Source organism: Cherax quadricarinatus, chromosome 28 (assembly GCF_038502225.1).
Source record: "Cherax quadricarinatus isolate ZL_2023a chromosome 28, ASM3850222v1, whole genome shotgun sequence".
Classification (NCBI taxonomy): Eukaryota; Metazoa; Arthropoda; class Malacostraca; order Decapoda; family Parastacidae; genus Cherax; species Cherax quadricarinatus.
The window spans coordinates 12,268,170-12,280,669 of NC_091319.1; the positions used below are offsets into that span (position 1 = coordinate 12,268,170).

The 12,500-nt window shown below is 39.0% G+C and overlaps 1 protein-coding gene across 3 annotated transcripts in view; it reads right to left on the bottom strand.

Annotated features, from left to right (window-relative positions):
* The window catches only part of LOC128693161 (putative neural-cadherin 2), a 919,455-nt gene that overhangs the window by 139,041 nt on the left and 767,914 nt on the right, over positions 1-12,500 (bottom strand). For all 3 annotated transcript variants that reach the window (XM_070089401.1, XM_070089402.1, XM_070089403.1), the window contains 2 exons: positions 10,122-10,297; positions 2,627-2,773 (listed from right to left, as the gene is read on the bottom strand). In XM_070089401.1, the coding sequence (XP_069945502.1) occupies positions 2,627-2,773; positions 10,122-10,297 (323 nt within the window). The remainder of the gene's footprint in view (positions 1-2,626; positions 2,774-10,121; positions 10,298-12,500) is intronic.

Genomic DNA, 12,500 nt, shown 5'->3' on the forward strand with positions numbered 1-12,500 from the left:
TACTCCATACGTTGAACAATTACACTGATTCACACAACGACAATAATCTAGATATTTTGCTCTCTCTCTCTCTCTCTCTCTCTCTCTCTCTCTCTCTCTCTCTCTTCTCTCTCACTCTCTCTCTCCCTGACGAACAAACGAACTATGACCAGAGACCTGATAAGGAGGGGCAGGAAGAAGGATAAGGAAGCATGAAAACGGATGAAGAAATATGAGGGAAGAGGAACTGGAGAAAGTTGAAGGTGATAAAAGATAAGTAGGCCGACCACGCTTGATTTCTACTTGATAATGGGTCTGTGTGCGAGATTAACATTTTACGTTATCATAAAATTAAACGAGGATGGATATCGCACTGTCCAGCACTAGTGGAAATGGAGAAGAAAAATGCACAGTACCGTGACTGGAACAATACACAAATAACAGGCATATTGGAGGCTTATGGAGACGTATCGGTCCGACTTGAAGCATTAGCTATTCACACAGAATCCCACTGACTTTCCAAAGTGATCAGGAACCAAGACTGTTGCCTGAGACAGGAACCAAGACTGTTGCCTGAGGTAGGAACCAAGACTGTTGCCTGAGACAGGAACCAAAACTGTTGCCTGAGACAGGAACCAAGACTGCTGTCTGAGATAGGAACCAAGGCTGTTGCCTGAGATAGGAACCAAGACTGTTGCCTGAGGTAGGAACCAAGACTGTTGCCTGAGACAGGAACCAAGACTGTTGCCTGAGACAGGAACCAAGGCTGTTGCCTGAGACAGGAACCAAAACTGTTGCCTGAGACAGGAACCAAGACTGTTGCCTGAGACAGGAACCAAAACTGTTGCCTGAGACAGGAACCAAGACTGTTGCCTGAGATAGGAACCAAGACTGTTGCCTGAGACAGGAACCAAAACTGTTGCCTGAGAGAGGAACCAAGACTGTTGCCTGAGACAGGAACCAAGACTGTTGCCTGAGACAGGAACCAAGACTGTTGCCTGAGAAAGGAGCCAAGGCTGTTGCCTGAGACAGGAACCAAAACTGTTGCCTGAGGTAGGAACCAAGGCTGTTGCCTGAGACAGGAAACAAAACTGTTGTCTGAGATAGGAACCAAGACTGTTGCCTGAGACAGGAACCAAGACTGTTGCCTGAGATAGGAACCAAGACTGTTGCCTGAGACAGGAACCAAGACTGTTGCCTGAGATAGGAACCAAGACTGTTGCCTGAGATAGGAACCAAGGCTGTTGCCTGAGACAGGAACCAAGACTGTTGCCTGAGATAGGAACCAAGACTGTTGCCTGAGATAGGAACCAAGACTGTTGCCTGAGATAGGAACCAAGACTGTTGCCTGAGATAGGAACCAAGACTGTTGCCTGAGATAGGAACCAAGGCTGTTGCCTGAGACAGGAACCAAGACTGTTGCCTGAGACAGGAACCAAGACTGTTGCCTGAGACAGGAACCAAGACTGTTGCCTGAGACAGGAACCAAGACTGTTGCCTGAGACAGGAACCAAGACTGTTGCCTGAGACAGGATTACAGTGAGCGAGAATTAGAGAGAAAGGGAATTACAATGAGAGGAGATCAGAGAGAGAGGGGATTACAGTGAGTCGAGATTACAAAGACAGGGGATTACAGTACGACAGGGTTGCAGAGAGAGGGGATTACAGTGAAAAGGGGATTACAGTGAAACAGAATTACAGTGACCGAGGATTACAATGACAGGATTACATTGTCGGATTTTCATTATCGCTTCTCATTAATAGGAGCCTAATTATTGCCTTTTTTATAATGAGATACTGAAAAATATCCATTATTATTATTATTATTATTATTATTATTATTATTATTATTATTATTATTATTATTATTATTATTATTATTATTATTATTATTATTAGGGAAAGCACTTAACTCGTAGGAGTCATTCAGTACATTGCAGTGGAGGGTAGATACACTTCCCTGGATCAAGAGCCCTTCACCGGTACCAAGATACCTCCCTCGATGGGTCCAAAAAAGTAAACTTAGAAGCGTATATTCGTTGAAAAACCCAGTGTGATATCCCGTCCTGTCCATCTGCTCTGATTGTTGAGTGTCCCGATATATTTTTACTTTGCTTAACTCATCTGGTTATCTCGGTTGAGTTCGTCTCGTCTGACTTCCAACAGTCGCAGTTTAATTTACTAAAGGTTATTTGTGCAGTGCTGAAATACCCCCAGTTTTTTTAACATACTTTCGCACAAGTTCACATACACACACATACACACACACATATACACACACATACACACACACATACACACACACACACACACATACACACACACACACATACACATACACACACATACACACACACATACACACACACACACACACATACACACACACACACATACACATACACACACATACACACACATACACACACACACACACAAACACACACATACACACACACATACACACACACACACACACACACACACTATATATATATATATATATATATATATATATATATATATATATATATATATATATATACATACATATATATATATATATATATATATATATATATATATATATATATATATATATATATATATATATATATATATATATATATATATATATATTACTCACCCTGTCAGTGACTTGCACCATGAACTTGAAGCCTCGTCGGTGAGTTTCGTTCTCGTAGTCAAGAGTCTTGATGGCGTAGAGTTGACCCATCACACCCACCGACCTCATCCCGAAGTGTTCCCAGCCCCACCCACTCGCCTCCACCACCTGTAACACAAGGTGTTGTAGAGCCAGCTGTTTCCTCCATCTGCAACACACTCACTCGTTTTCCACCTGCAACACAGAAGATGGAGCTACACAACCAGAGAGAGAAAATGATAGGGAGAGTAGGAAAATAAGACGGAAAGAGAGAAGGGGAAAGAGAGAAGGAGGAGGAGAAGAGGGAACATATAAAAGTTACAGATCATTTTACATAATCTTCTGTCGTTATTCTCTTTCAGGCTCGTAAGTTCTCTCATTATCCTCTCACTCCCCTCCCTTGGACCCTTTTTCACTATATCCTTCCTATTACACATTCGTTCCCTAAATCATGTTTGACCTCTCTTAGTTCCTGCCTTCAGATATCGATCTCTGTCTCCTTTCTCTCATCATTCTTCATTTTTCTCAAGTTTATATTTCCCACGCCTCAGTTTGCTCTTCGTCCTTCCCACTCACTACCATAGTTTCCTCTTAATTTTTCCCCTCCCCCTCCTGCTCCTCCTCATCAGTTCTTCTTCTCTTCATTTCTTCTTATTTGGACACCATCTTGAGTATAACAGGGAAAAAATACCTAGCATTTGTTGCCAGGAATTAGGTAGCACCCTGCTACCGTACCTAATTTACCAGGAATTAGGTAGCACCCTGCTAGTGTACCTAATTTTGGTTTGAAAAAATCTTGCCCTACAAAATACGTTTTATTAAATGGTTCGAACCCATTTACGGATTCTATTTATTTATTAAAACTCGTTTATTTGTGATTATTAAGGTCGAGACTCGGCTCCTGGTCCCTCCTCTTATTCTGGCAGCTTCTGGTTTCACTCTTTCCTGACTTCGTCAGCCCAGTCATACCTATTCCTGCCTCTACCTCATGGCTGTCCAGGTCATTTCATATCCTGACCACTCTGTGGTTGAAAAAATACTCCCAAGTGACTCAACTGTGGTTTTAACTTCCAGTTGTGCCCTTTTATATCTCTTTCTCCCTTCTAGAACAACCTGACCCTGTTAACCTTATTAATTCCCCTGACTACTTTGTACGTTCTTATCGTATCTCCCTTGGTTCTTCTTATCCTCTAATGTCATTAGACTTATTTCTTTACTATCTTCCCAAAGCTCACACCCCTTAGCTCCATAGTAAATCTCGTGTCAAATCTTCGCATTTTTTTTTTACAGTTTCTTGAGAAGCTTAAGCATGTGTGAGTTCCAAGCTCCCAGATGAGCCTGTCGTATGTCAAATATAGTATCGCGAGATTGTTTGGTTTATGTGCTCCTTAAGAAATATTGTTCTCCGATTATATACTCCGTTTCTGGTCTTCTTTGCCCTTTCCTAATTTTCATAACCTTGCACTTGCTGGGGTTGAATTCCAATAAACGCGTGTCCGACAAAGCTTGCAGCAAATTCAAGTCAATTTTTGTCTTTTCTTTGTCCTCTCCTATGTTTATTCCCCTCTCCCATTAGTTTTACATCACCTGCGAACAGGGAATATCAGACTCTGTCTCTCCTAGCATGTCATTCACGTCGTGAATCAGTAACAACTCTGGTCTCTGTGGAGATGCTTGTGGAACCCCGCTTGTCCCACTTATCCAGTTCGATTCCTCTTCCCGAGTAATCCCTCTCTCTCTCTCTCTCTCTCTCTCTCTCTCTCTCTCTCTCTCTCTCTCTCTCTCTCTCTCTCTCTCTCTCTTCCCCCAGATCATCAACATTCCAGTACACTTCGCGGGATTTATGATGGTATCATCACTTTATCTTCCTCCCCACCCTTTTCTCCCGTCTACCTTTCATCCTCCCTTGCCTTTCTCCCTTTCGCTCCCTCGTTATCACACTTCCTTAATCTTTTTCTCTTTGCTCCCCCTTCTACTTCATCTTTCTATATACGCTCTAATTCATCTCTCTTCATCTCTTCTTTATCTCTCTCCACTTCTTCTCCTTTAGTTCTCTCCACCTCCCCTCTCCTCCGTCTTTGTCCATTTCCTCTCTTCCACCTTTATCCACTCCCCATCCTTCATCTCTGTCCACTCCCTCTACATCACCTCTCTTTTCACTTCATCTCTCTCCACCCTATTACCTTCGTCTCTGTCCATCCCCATTTCATCAACCCCTCCTTTTCTTTATCTCCCTCATTCTCTCTCCCTCACCCCTTCATTCCCAATTCTCTCCTCTCCCCTCTCTGCCTCTTCTATCTCCCTGTCTCTCTCTCGCACTGCAGTTCAGCACTCCACACTAACTGACAAGCTCTGGGATACAGGATGTAATACAGTCGTGGGCACGTTTATTTTCCAGAGTCAATACAACACTGGAACAAATTGCTTTCTGATATCCTGAACAAATGCAGTTCATTTCTTTTGGGGAAAGGATATGCATATTCTTTAATTTTTTTGGTCGATTTATTGCAGTTAAACTCGAAACCAATTATTATTATTATTATTATTATTATTATTATTATTATTATTATTATTATTATTATTATTACAATAAATAATAATGATATTATTATTATTATTATTACAATAAATAATAATGATATTATTATTATTATTATTATTATTATTATTATTATTATTATTATTATTATTATTATTATCATTGCATTCAGGGTAATTCATATATTATATGTTACCTTGATTAGCGGACGGAGGATCGAGCCTCTGCCACTCATTGGGCTGAATGACCCACACGGGTTTAGCGTTTTACATAGGTAAATAAACACTAAGTAAACACATTCAGAGTGAAGCGCCGAATCCGTTGGGGCCCATCCGGGAAATTGGGGGTAATCAGGTTCAATCCGAGGTGAAGGGGGAGAGTGTAGCTCCCATTCCCTGGTTCAAGTGTCATTGTCACAATAACTACTACTACTACACCTACTACTAAACTACCACTACCACCACTACTACTACTAATACTACTACTACTATTACTACTACAAGTACTACTACTACCACTATTACTACTACTACTACTATTGACGGGACACTGTTAAGTGCGTTCCAATACTAGAAATGCAATTTTTATATACATTTAATATACATTTTATGTACATTGTACAGTGTGTGGTGGTTAAAGGGAACGCAAAAACTTATACATGAACTCTAAAATAAGGATGATACTATAGTGACAGACTTTAGTCAATGTTCTTCCTTTGTTCCCCTAAGCCTCAGTGCATTTTTTCCCTTTTAAAGGTAGTAGAGGTGGCAGAGGGAGACACACTGTCTTGGAGAAATAAAGGAAAAAATACTGAGGTTTTTCTCTTCACAAACACTGTAGAGTAGTTATAGGGAGGGAGAGAGGAGGCAGAGAGCCTTCTGCTTTGTTGTGCTCACCTGTCCACACAGAAGCAGTGGAGGTAGTTTACAAAATTATTATTCGTTCTCTGTATAAAACGAAGTTATAGACCGTATAGCGTGTTATTTATCTTTACTATGTGAACTAATGTGAGTTCTCTCACACTCCCTCTCATTCTCTCTCTCCCTTTATCCCACTTTCCCATCCACGATCACACTCCCAACTCTCCCCCTCTCTAATACTATCTCTCTTCCAGCTTCCCCCTCGCTCTCTCCCCACCACTCATCAACACTTGTGGACCTTCAACGAGAAGTAATAGCTAAAAGAAAACGAGACGCTGAAGTGTGTGAGGGAGGTCTTGCGCCTCACCCCCTTTCCCTCTTCGGATCAAAGACAAATTTTGCCCGTCCTGTGAGTGTGGTTGGCTGCCCCCCCCTATTGACGCATGCAAATTGCAGAGACAGGATGAAGCGCTCCACTTTACCCCTTTTCCTACCACTCTCTCTCTGGCCACCTATTTTTTTCTTTGTCGAGGAATGAGTTCGTGCGAGTATTAAAGGTATTGTGGGTGTTAAACCTCTTTTGTCTTGTACAGAAAGTCTTGCGGGGATTCAAACCCTCTTTAAGATCTTTTAGAAAAGGATTGTCTTCAAGAATTGATAGATTCTGCTGATTATAGTTTGCATTTGAAATTTAAGATGATGGACTACCATTCTGTGCGGATAATGGAGCGCTGGGACATGCGAGAACAGAAAACGAAGTAGTGAAACTGTGCATTGTTCAGTAACAGAAAATTGTATAATGGGAAGTATAGAAATGGAACACCGGGAAGGAAAAAAAATGGAGTAACCATTAGAATATAAAACAGAACACATAGGATAGCAAAGCGATTGGAATACTTGGAAGTCTAGAACATGACGCACTGGACTAGAGAAAAGAGAAAACTTACAAATATAGCTTTGTATTTTTGTAGGTTGAGAAAACTCTAGAATCATGTAATTATTAGAACTTTAAATTAAAAAAAATGTTCAGATATCATCAGCCAATATGATGCTACCCTGAAGAGGTGTCAGCCATATTACAGACATCATCAGGATAATGTAGTTGAAACAATTTAAAATCCATATGTCCCAGTCCAAAGACCTTATCAGCAATTTATTCCACATCACAGGAGACAAGTCACATTATACGAAATGTCGCTGTATAGCCCTTGTGGCTTAGCGCTTCTTTTTGATTATAATAATAATAATAATATACGAAATGTCACTTGGTAAAAGAATAATCGAGGAAAGGAGGAAGGGGGGGGAGGGTCACGAAATCTAATTTTATATTTGTAATATTTTTCTTTGTTATATTTGTCTGTTATATTTGTCTGCTGCGACTTCCCCTAATTTACACTAATTTACACTAATTTACACTAATGACTGTCAACATAAAATCCTGAATCTAGCTTTTACTACATGATTCTTAAGCTAGTCATAAGGTTGTCTAAGATACTCCATTATAGGAGCCTTAATAGAAACTGTATCATGCCAAGATGAGACCATTTTCATTAATTGATAAACTAATTGTTAATTTATTAAAATGTGTTGAACTACCTCACTTTTGTAAATCAAGCTTCCTCACTTTAAAACCAGTATAATTCATAACCTGTGTCAATATAGAGTAAGAAATAGTAATAGTCTATCCGAAATGCCTAGGCATATCTAGGCAAACTAGTGTCGTTCTTCGTAATAAGTACTTTATTTTATAATGATAATATGTAAACCACACATTGTAATCTATACAGAAAAATAAACATTTGAATTTGAATTTGAATATAATTGTCTGTTAAAGTAAACGTTGGGTTAAGAGCCTTCACCAACGGCAAGGGTCTCACCGTTGAAGCAAACGGAAGAAAGCTGATGTATTTACAGAGCACTTGTGTTCTTGTGGTCATTCAGAGCACGTGAAAGTAGATCAACGTTTGGACAGTTTAAGGGTTAAAAAAAACGTATATATTCATACCTAACAACGTTCACAATATATATACTCTGATGCTAACAGTAATTAGGTATAAACATAGATATATTCTAGTATTACATTGTATTAACTCTCACACTTAACTAATATCCACAGTGTATAGACACTCAAACTAACAACCAAAAGATATATACACTCATACAAACACCCACAAGTTATATACACTCATATATACAAATATTCACAAGGTTTTCATACATACTAACATTCACAAGATATATACACTCATACATATTAACAACCATAAAATATATACACTTATATATACTAACATTCACAAGATATATACACTCATACATATTAACAACCATAAAATATATACACTTATATATACTAACATTCACAAGATATATACACTCATACATACAAATATTCACAACGTATATACGCTCATACAATAACACTCATAAGTTAAGTCTGTCTCTAAAAATACTAACTCACACAAGAAAAAGTAAATATTGCTTCACAAAGTTATAATAATCTGTGTTAAATAAAACTGATGTTTTATATTTATCATTCAAGTTTAAAACTTTGCAATACTGTAGAGTATAGAAAATGGAGCACTGGGAAGTATAGAAAATGGAGAACTGAGAAGTATTGCAAATGGAACACTGGGAAGTATAGAAAACAGAGCACTAGGAAGTATAGAAAATGGAGCACTAGGAAGTATAGAAAATGGAGCTTCAGGAAGAATAGAAAATGGAGCATTGGGAAGAAGAGAAAATGGTGCACTAGAAATTATAGAAAATGGGGCACTAGGAAGTACAGACAATGGGGAGCACTGGGAAGTACAAAAGAGGGAATACTAATTTCATTGTTTAAATTTTGAAAACTATATATATATATATATATATATATATATATATATATATATATATATATATATATATATATATATATATATATATATATATATATATATATATATATATATTTCATATAACTTTTTTGTTACCATCTTCTGAAATTTGTTTATGCTGCAGCGACTCAAAATCATTTGGTTTTCAAAATACTCATTCTCCTTTCCTGTTTCTGTTTTACCTTCTTTCTCTCTTTGTCTCTTCTCTCCACTCTCCTCCCACTTGTGCTCTGTCATTTGTTTCTGTGTTCTATTTTTCGACATCTCTTCATTCTTCTCTTCTCCATTTTCATCTCTACCTCTGTCTCTACTGTCTCTTCTCTCTACCTCTTTCCTCTGTTTTTCTTCTTTCTACCTTTCTCCCTTTCTTAATCCCATCTTTCTCTCGAGGAATAATATATGGCTTAATAAAAACATTCTTCAGAAGATATACTAGCTATAGACCAGGAGATCTGTTTCCTTGTTTTCCTCTCTACATACTCTTCTCTCTCTCTCTCTCCCTCTCTCTCTCTCTCCCTCTCTCTCTCTCTCCCTCTCTCTCTCTCTCCTTGTTCTCTTTAGCCTCTCTCACGTTCCTTTCTGCACACTAAAAATTATGCTAAACTTTGTTGACATTTTTCGGAATCTTTGTATATTAATGTATGCTGAGAGGTCACAAGAGGTCACAATTGTAAGTTGAAGACTCAGATGAATCAAAGGGATGTTAGGAAGTATTTCTTCAGTCATAGAGTAGTCAAGCCGTGGGATAGCCTAGAAAGTGAAGTAGTGAAGGCGGGAACCATACATAGTTTTAAGGCGAGGTATGATAAAGCTCATGGAGCTGGAAGAGAGAGGACCTAGTAGCAATCAGTGAAGAGGCGGGGCCAGGAGCTGTGACTCGACCCCTGCAACCACAAATAGGTGAGTACAAATAGGTGAGTACACACACACACACACACACATACCTCTGTAATCTGCGTACATTTACCCATCTATTCATCCATACATCCATCCGTCCATCTGCCCATGAAAATCCCCAACTACCACCATCCACTCCATCTTTATTAATCCCTCCTTCTTTCACCTACTCAACCACCTTCCAATAAATCGTCTTTCCCCCATCTCTGGCACCACCACCAATCTTTCTCTCTTCCTCTTCTTGCATTTTTCCCATTCCTCTCGTTTTTCCTTTCCCTCTCTCCACGTCTGCATCCACCTACCCTGTAGAAGAAGTAGTTGGAGGTGTCCCTGTCAGCTGCGGAGATCTCCAGAATGGTTTTGTTGTCAGGAGGTCCCTCACCCCACGTCTCCTCCACCTGCAGCTCCCACAGTTGTCGTGCCAAGCGGGGAGAATTGTCGTTCACGTCCGCCAGGCGAACCACCACCGTCCCTGTGCCTGCAACCACACTCATTTGAGACCCCGCCTTCGTAATTAAGGTGCTGGAAGAGCGGCCACCGCCAGGTGGTGAGCTCTGTGTATTTTGTGTGAGTATTGATAGATAATCACTGACGTGAAACAGCCGAGAGCTTATTCCAATATCTGTACTGTCTGTGTCTGGGCAACATGCACCTTCTCTTCCTAGGATCTGGTTTGAGTGAATCCCATTCCACAGGCTCTTCATGATGCCTAAGCGTGTCCCCGCGAATATAGCAATAATAATAATAATAATAATAATAATAATAATAATAATAATAATAATAATAATAATAATAATAATAATAATAATGTAATAATAATAATGAAATATAAATGTAATAATAATAATAATAATATAGTGTACCTGGTGGGTGAGAGAGAATGAGTGTGTGTATCTGATAATGGAGATGTTTGCTCGGGAGAATCAAAGCCATGAAAAGAAGAGGACTAAAGCTGTATTGAATAGGGTGTAATTGACAAATTTGAAATGCAAAGGGTGATAGATTGTATCACATTCCGACAGTTATGTACCACCTGTTCAAGCTGCGTCACCCACTTGCACCAGCTGTGTCTAATCATTTGCACCTGCTCTGTCTCCCACTTGTACCAGCTGTGTCTATCATTTGCACCTGCTGCGTCTCTCACTGGCACCGGCAGTGTTACTCGAATTATATCACAATTTTAATACATTTGTGATCATGATCAGACTGCTGGAGTTTCGAAAAACTTATTCTCCTGACAAGCTAGGTTAATTAATATTTTAATATTTAAAGCGAAGTGTACTCCCGTAATGGGATGTAATCAGACTTCATCCAGTGAATCGGAGAGCATCTCCAAATGTTTGGCACCTCCTTTGGAGGATTTACCATGATGTAAACACAGGCGAAGGAGAGACGTGTCGTTTGTATTCAACACTACATGGAAGGTACGAAAATATCTTGACAAAGTACAGACGTAAACTCTAAACTCTTCGTTTGAATTTCCGCCCCGAGTCTGTTCTTCGTTTACATTTGTTTGAGGAGTTGATGTGGGATCTTGTATATTTTTCTTTATTAATTAGGGGCATCAACGCCATTATATACATAAGCTAAAACTATAGAGATTTAATTTAAACTAAATTGTAACCTATATTTAGAAGCAATAATATTCATTCAAAGCTTCTTGTCCACAAAAAAAATCTATAACTTAACTCTAGTAACGGATAGATTTGTAAACAGTAGTGAAGCAGCACAAATGGTTATAATCATAACCACGATTTATAAAGAGGTGGACCGATAAGCCAGTGGAAGTCCCCCGCCAGATGACCAAAAGACCCGCGTCAGAAAACACTTGTCCTCTTTTCTGACAAACATTTTTACCTATCAAGAATTTATTAAGGAAACGTTTGTTAATGCTCCGGTCTTAGTATCTTTCCGTTACCCACACTTGTCTTCACTCTGGCTTCCAGTTACCAGACTGAAGGAAAAGACACTACTTAAAACAAAATAAACAAGTGCTTGACGCGACTGTCAACGTCCGGAGACAAATGGCTTGCGTTTTCGAGTACCTTTTTTTGTTTTTGCTTCTCTCACATGTCACTCCAAGTTTCTCGGCGATTAAAAGTCCTGAGATGGTACTGAATCTTTCAGTTTTTTCCCCTTTTTTGCCTTCTCTAGCAGGAAGTGCTTTATCAAAGACGATGATGACCCGTAAGGAACCGGATTATACCCTCGTGAATAAACCGTGTATAGTTAGAGTATATGGAGGTTTAGCTGACGTATATTATATATTCGATAAATCCATGCAAAATATACTCAAACTTAAAATTGCCTTAGTTCCTAGTTTATGAATTTTTAATTAATTAGTAATTTAGTAGCTAGTAAATTATAGCTAAGGTTAGTTTATATCCCACCTTGTACCTAAAAATTAGATAGTACACAAAATAAAAATAAAATGATAATTTAGTAAAATCTTGTCAAGTCTATGTAAAAAACAAGGACCAAGATATCATTATCTTTCCTGGTATGCAAATGAGAATATTACATAATATATCACCAGCATCCTGTACAGGAAGCACTTTGGCCCTTTTTCTGATGAACTGCAGATGATTGTATGTACATAGACCGTATTTTCCAGCGAAGCTATTTCTACGAGTCCATCTTCCCAGTGGTAGCGCTCATTTCTACGAGTCCATTTTCCCAGT